The sequence below is a fragment of the Thamnophis sirtalis genome, unplaced genomic scaffold (genome assembly GCF_051295495.1).
Source record: "Thamnophis sirtalis isolate CommonGarterSnake01/CBP01778 unplaced genomic scaffold, rThaSir2_p1.2 scaffold_14, whole genome shotgun sequence".
NCBI lineage: Eukaryota > Metazoa > Chordata > Lepidosauria > Squamata > Natricidae > Thamnophis > Thamnophis sirtalis.
This window is the reverse complement of record NW_028261394.1, coordinates 29,311,465-29,330,634: the sequence shown is the minus strand read 5'-3', so window position 1 is coordinate 29,330,634 and position 19,170 is coordinate 29,311,465. Positions and strand designations below refer to the sequence as shown.

At 41.6% G+C, this 19,170-nt stretch overlaps 1 protein-coding gene across 2 annotated transcripts in view; it reads right to left on the bottom strand.

Moving 5' to 3' along the window:
* LOC106541579 (receptor-interacting serine/threonine-protein kinase 2) overlaps positions 1-18,654 on the bottom strand; it is a 39,295-nt gene extending 20,641 nt beyond the window's left edge. The window contains exons 1-3 of one of the 2 annotated variants that reach the window (XM_087728454.1): positions 18,550-18,646; positions 14,820-14,984; positions 1,129-1,302 (exon numbers count right to left, since the gene is read on the bottom strand). In XM_087728454.1, coding sequence (XP_087584580.1) covers positions 1,129-1,280 — 152 coding nt within the window. In that variant the 5' untranslated portion in view covers positions 1,281-1,302; positions 14,820-14,984; positions 18,550-18,646. Of the gene's footprint in view, positions 1-1,128; positions 1,303-14,819; positions 14,985-18,549 lie in introns of both variants that reach the window. The other variant, XM_014057071.2, reaches the window with a different exon arrangement.
* Positions 18,655-19,170: the final 516 nt, after the last annotated feature.

The window sequence follows — 19,170 nt, the reverse complement described above, 5'->3', positions numbered from 1 at the left end:
AGAAATACCGTTTGCCTGCAAGCAAGAACTGGTGGGACCAGAAACTAGATACGGTAATAGAAAACAAAGAAGCTAAAATGCTCTGGGGTTTTAGAATTCAAACAGACAGGCACCTGCCACTTAAGACCCCAGACTTAACAACTGTCAATAAGAAAGAGGGGAAAAAAGTCTGGGTAATCGATGTGGCAATACCCGGAGACAGCAGAATAGAAGAAAAGGAACTGGAGGACATAACCAAATGCAAAGACCTGTAAATAGAAATGGAACGACTGTGGCAAGAGAAAACAAAGGTAGTTCCAATAGTCATAGGTGCCTTGAGCGCAATGCAAGGCATGAACATTACTGGCATTGACAAATTCACCATTAGTCAATTACAAACGGCAGCTTTACTCGGAACAGCTTGCATCCCACAAGGAATACTCTAACATAGTAACGGTGAACCTTTTTCTTATGGTGCGCGAAAATTGCGTGGGTATGCGCACTATCACGTTCGAACGAGTGCCCACACCAATTCAATCCTCCCCGCCCACCTGCTCATGTGTATGTGACACCCTCCCCCCGCACATGCCCGCATGAGCCCTCCAAGCTCCAGAGGCTTTCCTGAAGCCTGGGGAGGGTGAAAATGGCCCCACCCCACGCCCCCCGGAGGCCCTCTGGAATACGGAAACGGATTGTTTCTGAACTCCCAGTTGGCCCACTGGGACCATTTTTTGCCCTCCTCAGGCTTCAGGAAAGCATCCAGACACTGGGGAGGGTAAAAAACGGCCACAACTGGAAGTTCATTCCCAAACTTCTGGTTGGCCCGTTGGGGCTGCTTATTGCCCTCTCCAACCTCCAGAGGCTTTCTTGAAGCCTGCGGAGGGTGAGAATCAGCCTCCCCTGGCCCTCCAGAAGGCCGAAAATCAGCTGGCCAGTGCACGCATAGACGCCGGAACTGACAATTGGCGTGCCAGCAAATATGGCTCCACATGCCCCTTGTGGCACGCGTCACGGCTCTAACACCTAAAGCATCAACATCTGCCTTTGGCAGGTGCTTGGGAAAGACTCGATAGGTGGATAACAATGCCAGATTCAGTCTGAATATCTGGCTGACTATACAATGAATCATAATAAAATAAATCAACCAACCTTTCTCCTGCTCTCTGGTTGCTCAACAGCTTCACAGAGACATCTGTGTTCCATGCCACGTGGAAGGCTTTCAGCGAGATGCCAAAGCCTGTGTGACTCAGGGAAATGTTCTCCAGATCTTTCTGGGAAATGATGGGCACCAGCTTGGACATTTTAGGATGTTTGTCAGGATAACTGAAAAAGAAGTAAGTGAAGCTGTTACAGAAATGGAAACAGAGGAGAACTAAATTTGCATTAAACGAATAGCCTTTATTGTGGACACTCACCTGCAAAACCTACAATTTTGCAACTCAACAATAAAGCCAAATATGAAAGGTTTATATAAAGTGATAGTAAATGAAGTACAAGTATAGGGTGATAGTAGGATGATAAGAAGTTGGCATAGATAGCAAAACAGGAACTGAACTATTTATGTGACGTTAAGATCTTAAAACTCAAGACACAGCAACAAAAACCACAAACAGGCACAAGGTTTAGTCGTGACTGCAAATCTTCCTAATTTGCCACATCAAAAAAGGGCCATGAAAGATATCTTTTAAGTTCAAAATAATCCTGTATTAGTGAAAATCGGGATGTCTTACAATCATGTGTTGGAGGGCGGTGGAAATGTAAGAGCTTGCTTTTCAAAATTGGAATGCAGCCACAGAAGGTTGAAAAGTTCATTGGAAAAGCATCAAAACAAAATTGAAAGACCATTGAATGCCTTTCTTTCTTTCTTTCTTTCTTTCTTTCTTTCTTTCTTTCTTTCTTTCTTTCTTATAGAGTTTTATTAATTTTTACTTACAAAAATAAACATTCCATCTTTCCTTCTGCAGTGTGTCGTCTGGGTACAAACATCTCTGTGCAACATCGTTCCATCATTTTGCCCCATCTTTCACATTCATATTAACATTATTTCCCTAAGTTTAGTATTATAATATATTGAGCATTTAAACATTATGGAACTCTCCATTTTTCTTCTTAATAACGTCTAGTAATAATATCATATCAACATTAAACATCCTTATTCTCATCATACATATACTAATAGTTTTCATCTTATTTTTCAGAGAGATTTAGATAGAAATGTATTATCGACTTATTTTTTAGCTTTCTTCATTTCCAAACTCCTTTTTTATTCTCCAACCATTGGTAAAATACTTCCCAAATCATATAATATTCAATTTGTTATTTCTCCTTAATTGCTAATGTTAATCTGTTCATTTCTGCACATTCTAATATTTTGCTTATCACCTTCTCATCAATAGGAATCTCTACACTTTTCCAATGTTGTGCAAATACAATTCTAGCTGTGGTTAATACATGAATGATTAAATCTTTTCTTTCTTTCTTTCTTTCTTTCTTTCTTTCTTTCTTTCTTTCTTTCTTTCTTTCTTTCTTTCTTTCCTTCTTTCTTTCTTTTTATTCTTTTTTTCTTCCTTCCTTTCTTCCTTCCTTTTTCTCTTTCTCCTCTTTCTTCCTTTCCTTCCTTTCAGAATTTGGGTCTTTTTCTTCTGGAGTGATGGAGAAAGCTTTTTTTTTGTCATCCTGCTTACTGAAGATTGTCACTTCCTGCAGCTGATTTTTAAAAAAAAAAAAAAAAAAGCAGAACCAACGCATTGCAAAATTTGCACATGCTTAGGGGCATTGGTGAAAAATCTTATGAGTATAACTTGCACAAGATTCTAAACAAAGAAGTGGATTTTCTAAAATGTTTGACAGAGTGGCTTGATAGTGAGATGGCAGCTTATGCAATAAATTAAATAAGTAAATAAAATCCATTCAAATTTAAGAGAAGGATCAGAGCAGAAAAGGTCCATCAGATTAGAGGCATTCATCCAAAGATGTTAGAATATTCATGACTGGGAGAGACAATGTAACAAGGTCAGCCAATGAATAGGCATAACAACTAAGTTAGCCAATGGGAGCTTAAACAGATCTGAGTCTGTGCTGATAATCGAAACTGAAACTACACTGTCTTTTCTGAATTCTGAAATGAAACTGTTCTCTCCTGCTTGTGTTCTGCTTGTAACTTCTACCACGTTGAAAGAATCTACTATTGGTACTGAACATTTATTCATCTGTTATTATGGACATAAAGGAGCTAATGAAATGAATCCAGCTGAATCAGTTATTTGTGTGTGCTTTCTGGATTTGATTTTTCTGCAACAAACTCTGACAAAAAAAGTGTCACTATTGTGATCCCAACTCCATCTATTTTGTACATGTGCATGAAGTCCCAAACCATTATAGTAGTCCTCGCCTGATGACTTCATCTGAACCCTAAATTTCCGTTGCTTAGCAAGAGTTTTGCCCCATTTTATGACCTTTCTGGCGATAACCGTTAAGTGAATCACTGCAGTTGTGAATCTGACTCGTCAAAAGGTCACAAAAGGTGACCACATGACCCTGGGATACGGCAACCATCATAACTATGGGCCAGTTGCCAAGCATCCAAATTCTGATCCCATATCTGTGGAGATGCTATGATGGTCCTCAGTGTGGAAACCGGTCATATGTCACTCTTTTCAGCACTGTTGAAATTTCAGACAGTCACTAAATGAACTATTGCAAGTGAAGGACTACCTATATCAGAACTTTTGTTTTTAGAAAAAATGCTAAAGCAACATCTGTCAGGCCTGCAGCCATCTTGTCTTTTGGATCTTTGGCCTGCCACACTTTCTATTATTATACTATACATTTTCTATTGTGGGAAAATGGGAAGGGGGGATTGTATGGAGTTAAATGCAATGTAGCCATAACAAAATTCTTTCTAGAAAGCCAAGGTCATCCTTTGTCTTGGCACCTCTACACCTGACCGGAATTGGATGGGTGGAACTGCCAGCATGGCAGTGGGAGATTGATCATGTGATGGGCTGATGGGTGCGGGGGCAAGATCTTGAACTTTCAACTGGGTGGGGAAAACCAGGAAGCTTTCAGATTTGGGTTTTCCCAGATGTGCCAATTTGGCTTTCTTAACAAATTGGAACTTTGAGCAATACTTTGCCTTGGACTCTGATTTAATTTTGGATGCTATTTGGAACTTTGACAACATATAGATTATAAACTGGAAATATTTCTGTTAGACATAGTACCAGAAAAATACAATAAAGGGAATATATATTTAATATTACATGTCTTGACGGCAGCAAGAATTGTATATGCACAGTACTGGAAAAATGAGGAACTACCCATAGAAGATGATGTATTTTTTTTAAAAAATGCTAGATTGTGCAGAAATAGATAGGTTGGCATTAAAGATAAAAGATAAAGAAGATACAGAATATTTTCAAACATGGGACTTACTTTACCAATGGCAAGCCAATAGAAATAGAAATTGGAAAAACAATAGTAGGCTTGTCTTATGTTTAATATTAATGTAAGGTTCCAGCAGTTTTCCCGAGCCACTGAAATGCCAAAGAGAGTGAGACTCAAGACGAGGCTTGCAAAAAATATTAGCTTTTATTTATGGCCATAGCAAAAGCTGGGTGACAAAACTATCTCCAAAACATAAAAATAAATGCATGTAAGGAATAGTCACACCCTGCAAGAGCGACTCAGAGTATTAAATACATTTTAGGCAGATAGAAACAAAGTTTATCCAATCAGAGACAAAGATTCGTTACCAACATGATCTTTAATGTGTCCTTTTGTTCAAGCTCCTGTCTCTGTTTACCTTATCTATGGAGAATTTGTATAGCCTTGTGTAGGGGGTACCAACCCCCGCTTTGCAAAGTTGATTTTCGGCAGAATGCTTTAAGGATTTATGAGCCAGGAAAACTCTCTAGTTTGGTTCCTTTATGTATAGGACCTCATATTCCTGGGTAACAATTTTCCTCTATGTTTTCAAGAATGTCCCTAGCTTTGAAGCCAGGAATAGAAGCGAGACGCAGCAGTGAGATAACATTTGCAGTAATGCCATCCGGTATTAAGGTTCCAATTTGCTGGGGTAGAAAACAACTGATTTTGGACAGTGTACAATAATATAAGCAGAAGTCCATATTGATTCATATATTCCTTCAATATAGTATTATATTATCTGCTATTACTGTATGTAAGACAATACGCTGTTCATAAAACACTTATGTATGTTAAGGAAAAATATATAAATAAACTGTTTAAAGAAAAAGAACGTCTGTTTCTTTGGATTTTTAAAAGAAACAACACTTGGATAATATTGAATATTGCAACTATGGAGGTATTGACAAGGCAACCCAGATCCATCATCAACGATGGGCAACCCATCATTCCCAGCCTGGTTGTTTTCACAAGGGCCAAGAAACTAAAAAAAAAAAGACATTTCAAGGACTGTCCATGGCTTAATATTATCTAAGGGATGCCGGGAGGAAGAGCATTTAAGGAAGACTTCAGAGAAAATGAGCTCACACTCAGAAGCTTCAATTATGCTTAATCTTAATCTTTCTTAGTTTATTTTGTTTCAGATAAACAGCAGGAAAGAGAAAGCTGACAAATTCCCATTAGATATGCTGGATTCACTAAAGCAACATGATGATCTATGAAATATTAACTATTATATTATCATATATTAATGGTTCTCATTTTACAGCCATCTAAAAATAAATCAAATTTGGTCACATGAAGGCCCACTTAATGACCAAAATTCTGGGGTCAACTCTGGTCATAAATTGAGGAGTTTCTAACACATTCCCAATGTTTCCTTGTTCCTGAGCCAAAGGATGGATAGTTTTAATCCAGGCCTGTATGTTATGTAAGGATTGGCTTAGCATGTTGCATGAATCCAGCCTGACTGGTTAGTTTTTATGAGGTGCTGTTCAATGCCAGTTCCCAAAATGGGTCAACTCAATAATGAAATTAAGTTTATATAATGTAATAAGCACCTCAGATGCAGTTAAGATGGGAAGTTGGCTGGACTTAGAACATAGAATAAGGAATAACAGGGTTGGGAGGGGACATGGAGGTCTTCTAGTCCAGCCCCCTGCTCAAGCAGGAAACTCTATACCCATGATGGTGAACCTATAGCACGCATGCCACTTTTTGCAAAACATCTTCAAAGAAAAAACAGAAAGCCCAGTTGCCTCTTGAAAAAAAAATAGCACCTTTGGGACAACCATGATCTGGATGACTGGGAATCTCCCTAGACTTTCATTCTTATCTACCGCCAATTTCCTTTGGCTGTGAGTAGTTGAGATTCTTGCAAAAAATCCATATATTCATTTGAACAGCCTGGTCCTTCCGATTTCCCTTGGTGCTTGGCAGGCAAGCCATTCCACTAATTAATGGTTCTCACTGTCAGGAAATTTCTCCTTAAGTCCAAGGATGGACTTCAACCCTCTAAGAACTCCCCAGTCTGTAGCTACAGTAGTAGCACAGCAGAATCACACAAATCCTACAGTTCCTTATTGTTGTGGCCCGCAGAGCTGGTGGCAGACTTGGACGATGAGGAAGTTGGGGAGGAAGTTGGGGAGGAACTTGGGCTAGTGATGGAGTCTGGGGAAGGCTCTGACAGATGATCTGCATTAAAAGCAGAGATAGAGCCAGGGCCATTCAACATTTCCCAGCCCTCGGAGAGGCAGCTGCCTTCGGAGGCTGAGATAAGTGGGGAGGAAGAACAGCTGGGGCCTGTTCCAGATGCACAAATGTGCAGAGATGTTGGGAGAGGAGAACAACTGAGGACCAAGGGCCGACTTGGGAAGTAAGGCACACGTGAATGCAGAATGGCCCCTACATACTGAGGGAATAAATATAAGTAAAGGGGAATAGTTATTGTAGGAGACAACAGTTCGTATTTCTGAAGATTTTGCTCAATGTGTTTTGTGCCACAAAGACTGCTTGCCAGAACTTAATTTACAGCATTTGCAGCTGGAAGCTCCCAGCCTGGCATTATCCCCAGGAACTGATTAAGGCCTGTTACTGCGGTTAACTCTTTGAATGCCATTGTGTGAATGCCATTAGTTCACAGGAGATAAATAAAGAGGGATTTCTCGGGACAAGCAGTCTGTTTCTTGTTTCTGCTAAGGCTGGGTCAGAACACTTATCCCTGCCTCTGTATCTCATAAGACAACTGCTTTTACCCAGCATGAATCTCTGAATTGCAACACAGACCTGGCACTGGATCTCAGTGAAACTGAAGACCTAATTATGAAAGTTTGCTCACTGTTGTAGATAAAGAAGAGAGGAAGGAAACTCCCACGCTGGGAATTAAAGGGAATCAAAGACATTCTAAAAATAGAAAGAACTGAAGCATCATTTAAGCACATCACTCCCAGAAGCCGACAAACAAGAAGAATTTGAAGCAATGCAGTAGTCCTTGACTTACATCTGCAAGGGTGCCCAAAAATTTTTTTATTAATTTTTTTTTATTTTAAAACAAACAAAACCATACATAAAAATATATCATCAATTACATGTCTATTTAGGATGTTGTTTGGTCACAAACATTTGTGCATCACCGCTTTCAATTGCATATAAAATCAGTAGTTATCAATCCACTATACGTTAATACATTGATTATCATTGTAAATTATATATTCAATTTATATAGATTTATTATAGATTTATAACAATGTAATGGAATATTGGTATATATATGAATTGAATATATATATTCTATAGATTTATAACAAAGTAGTGGAATATTGGTATATATATGAATTGAATATTTAGAATATCTTGTTTAAAATGAAGAAATAATTATAGTTGATTTTATGAGATACGATGATAAAGATGTATTTATATATATTTGATAGGTATTTCATGATTTTATAATATAATTGAAAGTAATGATATACAAAATCATTTATATATATATACACACACACACACACACACACACATACATACATACATACTGCAAGAAATATTAAAATAAGATAGATGATACCATAAAGATATGTTATTACTTTATAGATTTACAATGATGTAACAGATAGTTAGCATATATATGAATTTAATCTTTAGAACATATGTTTAAAAAGAAGAAATTATAAGGGTTCCCCAAATTTCTGATGCTAAGCGAGACTGTTGTTCAGTGAGTTTTGCCCCATTTTACAACCTTTCTTGCTGTTGTCATTAATGGGATCGCTATAGCTGTTAAGTTAGGAACATGGTTGTTAAGTGAATCTGGCTTCCCCATTGATTTTGCTTGTCAGATAGTTGCAAAATAGCAATAGCCCTTAGACTTATATACCGCTTCACAGTGCTTTACAGCCCTCTCTAAGCGGTTTACAGAGTCAGCCTCTTGCCCCCCAAAATCTGGGTCCTCATTTTACCCACCTCGGAAGGATGGAAGGCTGAGTCAACTGGAAGGAAGGAAGGAAGGACAATAGCAACAGCACTTAGACTTATATACCACTTCACAGGGCTTTTACAGATGTCTTTAAGCGGTTTACAGAGTCAGCCTATTGCTCCCAATAATCTGAGTCCTCAAGGATGGAAGGTTGAGTCAGCCTTGAGCCTGCTGACATTCGAACTATTGGCAGTGGGTAGAGTTAGCCTGCAATACTGCATTCTAAGCATTGTGCAGAGGAAGGGAGGGAAGGGAAGGGGAAGGAAGGAGGGAAAATAGCAATAGCACTTAGACTTATTTACAGCTTCACAGTGCTTTTACAGCCCTCTCTAAGCAGTTTAGAGTGTCAGCCCATTGTCCCCAACAATCTGGGTCCTCATTTTACCCACCTCAGAAGGATGGAAGTCTGAGTCAACCTTGAGCCCGGTTAGATTCAATCTACTAATTTGCTGGCAGTCGGTGATCAGCAGAAGTCGCCTGCAAGTACTGCACTCTAACCACTGCGCCACCCTGGGTCATACAGGGATCAAAAGGGGATCCCATGATCCTGGGACACTGCAACCATTGTAAACATGAGTCAGGTGCCAAGCAGTCTAAATTTTGATTGTGTGACCATGGGGATGCTGCAACGGTTGTAAGTGTGCAAATGGTCGTAATTCACTTTTCCCAGTGCTGGTGTAACTTCAAATGGTCACTAAGTGAATTGTTGTAAACCTGTAATTTAAAACCAACAGAAGGGTGCTTTGGTATTGCCTAAGCAGAGAAGTTTGGACCCTTTCCCTCCAGAGCTGAACTGTTTTCCATCATTTGAATTGGCTCTATGAAGAGCTTCCTGGCAAAGGAAACTGGGCGGAAAAATAGATTTATTCTTATCTTCTCTGTCTGCATCGGGGAAAGTCCCAGGGACCAAAAGTTTAGATATGGGAATTGATTAACAGAGTCAGATAAGCTTCTATGAAAAGCTTTTGGAACTGGGGTGGGTTGTTGTTGGCGTTTGCTTTGTGGGCGCTTCGTGCATAGTTGCCTGTAAGTAGAACATTTAAAAAGGACAAAAAAAACCTATGCTGGCAATAGCCGCGGTGACCAGGGAACTGGTTTGGAGGCGCGGCCAGCTTGGGTCGCTGCCAGTTCTGCAAGCCAGGCCAACACTCCACTACCAGTTCCCTGCAAACCGCTGTAATCCACTTCTGTTTTGGACCAGTTTTTTTCTGCAATATTTACGTACTTTCCTCTCCTGCTTTTCTGCCTCTCCCTTCTTCCCTGCCTGCCTGACCCCTTGGACAACAACAGAATGAAAAATGTTATATATTATCTTATAGACTCATAACTGATATTATGATGTTTTATATATTAAACTATAAAGGCTATAAAGGTTGGTCCTTGAATTCTGGAGTTGAATTCGAACAGGTCTTAAAGTTGCCACGTTTATGCTGGCCCTGTTATAGTATAAGATTTCAGTCTAAACTCTTATTGATGTATGGATTAACCGACTTTGTATATTACAGTGCAAACCAGGATTGAACTCTTTTTTTTGACAAAAATCACAAATGAGGTGGTGAGCCGTCTGGGAAAGCCAAGGGAAATCATCAAAACCATTTAAAAAGTTAGAATATTTCGGACATGGAAGGCGATACCAGGAAAAATATGCCATACTCCACTTAATCCTCCAGGGAAAGATTGAAAACAAACAAGGTCCAGACAGAAGAAGAACATCATCATGGCTTTGAAAATTAAGGGACCGGTTTGGACAAAATTCAGCAGCACTTTTTCATGCAGCTCTTGGTAAAAATAGGATTGCCAACGTCCAATGATGGATATGGAAGAGGAGGAGGAGGAGGAGGATTATTGATCTGCTTTCCACCGTGTGTTAAGCATGTTAAATGTGAGCTACTCAATAATCCATAGTAGAGTTTAATTATGGACCACCTCAGATCTCTTGATATTGTCTCCACACTACATCCAGGATGATGGTTTTTTTTTTCAGTTTCCTTATATGTTTTTTGGAGGGGGGAGATAACATTTCACTCTCTTCATTTTCACTCTTTAAACTCTCTCCTAAAAGGTCGAAATGATTGGCCTCAGCTACATTACAACCCACGTGGTGGCTTCTGAGTTTTAGAATCCTGTGTGAACCAAGATATGATGTCTTGTTGAGCTGTGGTGGTGCAGTGGTTAGAGTGCAGGACTGCAGGCTACTTCTGCTGACTACCAACTGCTTGCAATTTGGCAGTTCTAATCTTACCAGACTCAAGGGTGACTCAGCCTTCCATCCTTCCAGGGTGGGTAAAATGAGGACCCAGATTGTTGGGGGCAAGAGGTTGACTCTGTAAACTGCTTAGAGAGGGCTGTAAAGCACTGTGAACTGGTATATCAGTCTAAGTGCTATTGCTATGGTTCCACAAATCAAGGTGATATGATTTGCAAGGAGGCTTCATGGTGATTTCCTGAACTGAGAGGGATTTGAATCAATGGTCTACATACCTTCTTCCAACTACATAAATCTGTGATTCTGTGATTTGAAAGAACAATCTGAATGTCAACCCTGAAGTGAGCCTGGCTGAGGCCATCTTGAAGGCTTCAGGGTTGCCACAAGGCAGAAGAAGGGACAGGGAGGGGGAAAATAGTTAGACAGGGTTTTGTAGTCAAAACAAAAACTTTCCCTGTGGGAACCAAGGACATTCTAACAGGTGGCTGGCCAGAGGAGGAGTAAAGTAAGCAAGCAAGCAGCAAGCAGCTTGATTGGGCAGCATGGCTAGTGACTTGGGAGACAGGGAAAATTTTATTTTTAATGAGGTGAAAGCTGCAGGAACTTTCAACGTCGGCTTTCACCATTTGTGCCAATATATGATGTATCCAATAAAATTGTTCTTTGAGGAACCTACCTGCGTCAGAGTTGTATTTCCTTAGGGTGCATTACTTGGAAACCTAACCCTGAGTTTATATATCACCAAAGAGTTTTGTGAAAGACCAGCTAAAGCACCGAACAGCCAGTCCAACGGACTCAACGAAACAGCTGCTCCTTTGTCACATTTTAGAGCTAAACTTGAGACAATGCATTATTTCCTTGTTTGTCTAGAATGTGGGGAATTCAAAGCTCTTTTTGTTTAGTTTACAAAGGGAGCGGAATTAGCAAAGTAAATCACAGGTAGTTAAGTATTTATGTCAGGGGATTTTTAAAAATTGTTGTCTTGGGACTAATGAACTGAAGGTCAGCACGGTTTACTGTTAACTCTTATCTCGTACCAGGAAGCTAACGGTGGTGTAGACTACAAAGCAATGTAAACAGAGTCACACTGTTCCCTACCCTTCCTGTTGCTTCAATGCTTGTTTCCTCCATCTCCACACTTTCACTTTTCCTTTCCTATCACATCAATTAAGACTGAATCTGCAGGCAAGGACCTGGACTACAGTGGTACCTAAGTTCTGGGAGGCACGACGGGTACCATAAATGATGAGCACCAAACACATTTTTCCTGTAAGGAATGGTGAGTCACAAGACAAGCCAGCACCAACTAGCTTGTGTTCTGACCTAGGCTTCCCCAAAAAGCACGAAGCAGAGTCCTGGTCCCGACAAAACCCCTTTTATTAAATGAATGTGAACCCCTCTCATTCACATTCAGAAAGGCCTGGCATACAGTCTTTTAAAGGGATATTTATGACCACAGACCTTCTCTATCTTGGAAAGCTGCCATGTAAATATTTTCCAAAGTCTTTGGAAAGACTTGGCACAGAGTCTCTGAGATTCACAGACAGATCTTCACACTCCTGAAATGAATGAACAAACGAATGAATTGTTTCCTGGAAAAGCCCCCTCCCCTTTCGCTCCTCTTTTATTTCCTATGGGAGGGGCCATTCACTGTCCACCTGTGGCTTTAGTCCCAAGTTGACCCTGATTTCTTAGCTGTTCTTTTCTTCTGGCAGCTCTGCATATGCGCACACTGGGAACAGGCTCCAGCTGTTCCTCTGCCTCACTGCTGTCTAGCTCCATAGGGATATGATCACTGCAATACGGCCTTGGCCCCCTCTCTGCCTCTGACGCAGAGCCCTCGTCTGAGCCTTCCCCAACCTCCAGGACTGGCCCATCCTCATCCCCAACCTCCTCACTGTCCGACTCTGCTGCCAGCTCCACTGGCCGACCACAATGGCTTGTGCATTGAGTACCAAACAAACAATAAGTACCAGGACAAACCTTTCACATCAAAATGCATTAAGTACCAAATTCAATGAATTTCAAAGAAAGCAACTGAGAACAACGCAACCACTTTTATGTATTGAGTTAAGGTTCATTTATGGATATGAGAGTTATGCCATGCATACATAGGTAATCCTCAACCTACGACCACAATGGAGTCCAAAAGTTCAGTTGCTAAGCAAAACAGTTGTTAAGTGAGTTTTGTCTCATTTTTGCAACCATTCTTGCAGTTGTTAAGCTAGTAACATAGTTGTTAATTAAATCTGGCTTCCCCATTGACTTTGTGAGAAGGTCGCAAAAGGGAATCATGGGACCCCAGGACACTGCGGCCGTCATAACTATGAGTCAGTTAACTAGGTGAGTTGAGTTGTGGCTGTAGGGATGCTGCAACAGTCATAAGTGTGAAAAATGGTCATAAATAAGTCACATTTTAACTGCTGTTGTAACTTTGAATGGTCACTAAATAAACAGTTGTAAGTCAAGGACTACCCTGAAAGAGTTTTGTATGGTCTTTCTACACAAATCCAGGAATGGGGTATTTGGAAGTCAATTATTTTAAAATAAAATGTTGGAAACCATTTTAGTTGCTTTGTGGAAAAAAGTACAGGTAGTCCTTAACGTACGACCATAATGGGGACCAGAATTTGTTGTCAAGCAAGGCAGTTGTTAAGTGAGTCACACCTGCTTTTATTATCTTTTTGCCCTGGTTGTTAAGTGGCTCGTCACAGTTGTTAAGCAATTCACATGAACATACAGGAAATCAGGCTTCTCCTATTGGATTTTGCTGGTCAGAATTTCCCCTGGGGAGGTCACAGAGGGTGATCACATGACCCTGGCATGCTGCACCCATCATAAATACTCTTGGCAGTTGCCAAGCACCTGAGTTTTAATCATGTGACCATTGGGATATTATGATGGTGCGAGGACTAATCATAAGTCACTTTTTCCAGTGTTGTTGTAACTTCAAACAGTGGCTAAATGAATGGCTGTAAATCGAGGATTTCCTGCACAGATTTTAAAAGCCAGCTGAGTGTCTTTGGGGCACTTCCTCTTTGCTCGCCCTAGGAAGCAGGCAATGGCCAACTATCTTTGATATCTTATCAAGGGATTTGGCCAATCAACAGATCCAAAGGCACACACAGAGGGGAGGAGGGAGGAGGAGAAGGAAAAGGAGAAGGAGAAGCAGGAGGAGAAGGAGAAGTGGAGAAGGAAAAGGAGAAGAAAGAGAAGGACAAGGACAAGAAGGAGGAAAAGAAAAGGGAGAAAGAGGAGAAGGAGGAGGAGAGAATTCTCTATTGGTACTAAAAAAGCTCTCGTTGACTTGGCTGATCCAGCTGCCAGCACAAACCTTGAAAATGTTCCAACCAGAAACACAATTGTCGCAATGCAACAATTAAAGCATGGAACCATAACTGAGAAGGTCCAGATTCAAACCCTATTCAGCCAAGATATCTTTGGACCATTCCTGACTGGCTTGGCAAACTTCACGAACTTAAGCAAAGTTTGTGGAAGAAGTCACAATAGGCACTACAACATTTTAAAAAAATGAGAAGTGGGAGGACAAAACCCACACCCCAAAAAAGAAACCATAGAATCATAAGATTGGACGGGATCTTAGAAGTTATGATCCAATTCCCTCCCCCAAGGTATTTTCGACCAAGGGTTGTCAATCTTTCTTGAAAACCTCCAGCTATGGAGCAATTTCAGAAATAGGGGAAATCCCTGGGAGGTGTTGAATTGTCAAGAAAAAAATTGTTGTTATCCCTACATCTCTTGCGACATCTAGCAGCGGAGTGAGCTGCAAAAATATTTGAAGGTGCATGGGGGCCACACTTCAAGGCACAAGTAGCCCATCTCTTAGCTACTCCATTTTACCAACATCCACAATCATAAGTATCCATACCTAACCCACAACTGAAGCAATGAAAGTGTGCAGAAAAGAGCAGCAAAGACAATATAGGATCTAAAGGCTAATCTATAGGATGAGCTAATTCAAAATAGAACTGGAAGGTCTTGTCTGAAGGTCTTGGAGGTCTTCTAGTCCAGCCCCCTGCTCAAGCAGGATACCCTATAGTCCAGTGGTCTCCAACCTTGGCAACTTTAAGACCTGTGGACTTCAACCCCCAGAGTTCCTCAGCCAGCAAAACTCCACAAGTCTTAAAGTTGCCAAGGTTGGAGACCACTGCCCTATACCATTTTAGATAAGTGGCTGTCCAGTCTCTTCTTAAAAACCTGCAGTGATGAAGTACTTACAACTTCTGAAGGCAAACTGTTCCATGGTTAATTATCTTAAGAATTTCTCTTTAACTCCAGGTTGCTTCTCTCCTTGATTAGTATCCATCCATTGTTTCTTGTCCTGCCCTCCGGTGCTTTGAAAAATAAGTTGACCTCCTCTTCTTTATGGCAGCCCCTGAAATACTGGAATAGTGCCATCACGTCACCTTCTATATAGGTATATCCAGTCTTTTATAGTATATCCAGCTATTGAAGGGAAAGATTAGGGAGGACATGATAGCAGGATTCACAGAGAACAAGGGATTGACTTATTCTCACCAGAGGGCAAAACAAGAATGGGTGGAAGCTTGTCAAAGAGAGAGCCAACCTAGTTGGAGGTGAAAAAAATATGACAGTGACATCAACTAATCAATGTAACAGTTTTGGGTGCTCCATCACTGAAGATCTTCAAAAATAGACTGGACAACCATTTTAATTGGATGGTCCAAGGCCGGGATACGAACCTATGACATTTGTCAGGACATGCGAGATCCGCATTGCATTATAGGTGCGGCACACCCACTCATGACCCCCCCCGGACTCCCCCCCCCGGCTTATGGCACCTGAGCCAAAAAAGGTTCACCATTGCTGGTCTAAGGCTTTGAACAGAGGGTTGGACTAGAAGACATCCAAGATCTCTTCCAGCTCTATGATTCTGTGTTCTACGAAGCCTACATTGTGATAGACACCATCATGACCACTTCATCATTTGACCTCTGTCTCCTCAGCCATCTGTGTTCCCAGTAAATCTGTTGTGGCCTGTCAGCTGCTGGCCCTCCAGCAGACGAATCAGAGGTGAAGGAGAAGGCGTGGGAGTCAGGGTCAGTATCAAGGCAACATGAGAGCTCCGAGGGGAAAGAGGGAATGGAGCTGTCAGAGAGAGAGAGACAGAGGCGGTGTCTGGGCCGTCCATCAGCCCTCAGATGGAGTCAACAGCCCCCAGGTCTTGTGGTGGCTGATGAGAAGGAGGAGGAACAGCTGGGTCCAGTGCCTGATATGTGACTGCAGAAGGCAGAGGAGAGGAGAGCAGTGGAAACCCATGGGCCGGTCCTTGGGATGGAAGAGTCACCGCTGCTAGCAAAGCCCTACCTTAGCTCTGGGGATAAAAGGCAGGGGGCAGAGATGAATAGATGTGGAAGAGGAGAGGAGAGCAGTGGAAATGTGTGGACTGGTCCTTGGGATGGAAGAGTCACCGCTGCTAGCAAAGCCCTACCCTAGCTCTGGGGATAAAAGGCAGGGGCCGGAGATGAATAGATGTGGAAGAGGAGAGGAGAGCAGTGGAAATGTGTGGGCTGGTCCTAGGGACAGAAGAGCCACCGCTGCTAGCAAAGCCCTACCCTAGCTCTGGGGATAGAAGGCAGTGGGCAGAGAGGAATAAATGCGGCAGACAACTATTCATCTCCCTGCCAGATGGACTTGTTAGCCTGCGGTGAGAGAGAAACTTTTTGCCGGGGCTGCTGGCGCTTCTAATAAAGGAATCTTTGAGTTCACTTCACAGGGTTTGTCATGCTTGGGGAGCTGGGTCAGAATAAAATCAGAGTGGCAAAGGCTATCTAGTTGCCCACTAAACATCTCATCTCTATGTACTTTCTATCTCCATCTGCAGGACATGATAATAAAAAAAACCATGAAGATGGTGGGTGCAACCCTTCTTTTTTTTATGTGCACTGCACTTGAGACACACAAAGAATGAACAAACCCTTCCATTGCATCATTATGTCCAATGTCTTGAACTTGTTTTATTCTACTCCTCGGCCATGCTTGACATTTCCTCTATTGCTTTCCTTGTGTTAAACGGCAGATTTTAAATTCCTGAAGGCCCGGCTATTCAGCTGTTGAGTGATGGCAGACTAGCAATCATCATCATTTGTATTTGTATTTGTATTTGTATTTTATTATTTGTATGCTGCCCTTCTCCGGGAGGATTCAGGGCGGCGAACAATTCAAGGGGGGAAAAAAGGGAAACATAAAAGACAAAATACAGATAATAAAAGTAGACAACAGTCGCACAACCATACATGTCGAGAGGGGAGGGAACTCATCATCCCCAGGCCTGCCGGCAAAGCCAGGTTTTGACGGCTTTTCGGAAGGCCTGGAGAGAGGTGAGGGTCCGAATCTCTGCGGGGAGTTCATTCCAGAGGGCCGGAGCTGCCACAGAGAAGGCCCTCCCCCGGGTAATAGCCAGGTGGCATTGGCTGGTAGATGGCACCTGGAGGAGGCCAACCCTGTGAGATCTAATGGGTCTGTGGGAGGTAATTGGCAGTAGGCGGTCTCTCAAGTACCCAGGTCCAATACCATGAAGGGGTTTATAAGTTACGACTAGCACCTTGAAGCGTATCCGGAGACTGATCGGTAACCAGTGCAGCTCGCGGAGGATAGGTGTAACGTGGGTGTACCGAGGTGCACCCACAATCGCTCGCGCGGCTGGGTTCTGGACGAGTTGAAGTCTCTGAATACTCTTCAAGGGCTGCCCCATGTAGAGCGCATTGCAGTAGTATCATTATCACAGAAGGCATGACAAAACCACAGCCTTATGATGCATCAACTGGGCATCGAAGAAGCAATAGGAAGCTCCACAAATCAGTGAAACAAAAAGCAGAATCAAAACCAACTGGAAGCAAATTCACTTTCCTCCCTCAAATAGAACCAGGAACTCCTCCAATCTGTGACCTCAGACCCCATCGCTCCTGACCAAAGATGGCTTAAAATATCCAAACCATTTTCTAACAAGTCATGAATTGGCAGAGTTTCTCAACAGGAAAGGAAATGTGTTTGGTGACAATTGTAAAAGTCATTCCTGATTTCCTTTTGTGCAAAAAAACAAAAACCAAAACACCCGGACAGTTTATACTACTAATCTCAAGAAAATTATTATCTGACACCAGAGAGTAAACATGCCTGCTTGTAAGTAAAGCCACCCTATTCTATAGGACTTACTTTTACTTGTAAAACCAACTTGTAAATGGCCACATAATGGTTTCTTAAATGTAGTTCGGGATGAACCATTTGCAGTATTATTGTTGTTGTGGTTGCTGTCGTTATTATTTTGCAGAAAATGAAAGGATTGAAAAGATTACATTCCATTTCAAATCTAACTGTAAAGAAGAATTGGGTGGGGGGATCCTTTAGGGGAATAAAAGGGAAACCTTAAAAGAATCTTTTTATCAGGTGATTTTTTTCTCCTGAACATTTTTAAAAAAATCCATGAAAAATCATACAACAATATATGTCAGAGTAATAACCATAAAAGGGATTGGACCATTACACAAACCACTTTGAAATGAAGTGGCACAGATACCTTGGAGAGAAAAAAGGAGAGGGAAAGAGGGAAAGAAGAAGGGAGAGAGAAAGAGAAAAAAAGATAGATAGATGATAGATAGATAGATGACAGATAGATAGATAGACAGATAGATAGATAGATGATATAATTTGTCCTGATGTGACAATAATAACTTTCCATCTCTCATTCTCAACTAATCAACCCAAAAAGTTTTCCAACTGCACGTCATTCTTTCTGCTCCTCGTTTACGTCTCTTTTTCCCTTATCAGAGTTTGCAAAAATATTTACTTTTCTGAGCAATAAAACACCCAAACGTATATTTTGCCCCTTGCAACAGTCGGATGGCTGATCGTAAAACAAGGCAGACCAAGCCGCTTTTAGAATTGTGGAATGCAGAGGAAACTCCTTGCAGGAAAAATCTGGACTTACCTCCAAGAATCCAAGCAGAGGAATGGTCTTAACCAAAGTTTGCGGACGGGATTTCTAGCAGCCGTTCAGCAAAACAGCAATGAGTCAGTTGCACAGTAAAACTCCTCCTCCTTGTTCAGCTGACCGAGGCCCAAAATTTCCCCAGGCAATAATTCGAGTTCTCATTGTAACTCTTTCATGCCTAAGAAGATTGCAGCTCATTTTCCACCAAGGTTGTAAAAGTCTCCAGAACATCAATGAATGAAAAATCCAGTAACATCCCTGCTTAGCTCAATTACTACTTTCAGTAATTTCTGAAAACTTGGAGGGAGCGTATGATGTCCCAAACATCTACAATTGTTCTCAAAATTGGATAAAATCTAATCTAACGTAACCTGACCTAACCTAACAGAGGTGAACTTCAAAAAGTTTTACTACAGGTTCTGTGGGAGTGGCAGGGGAAGGATACTGCAAAATCCCCATTCCCACCCTACTCTGGTGCCAGCCAGAGGTGGTGTTTGCCAGTTCTCCGAAGTACTCAAAATTTCCGCTGTATTTCACTCCTGTAACCTAACCTAACCAGAAGGGACCTTGGAGGTCTTCTAGTCCAGTCCCCTGCTCAACCAGGAGACCTTATACCAT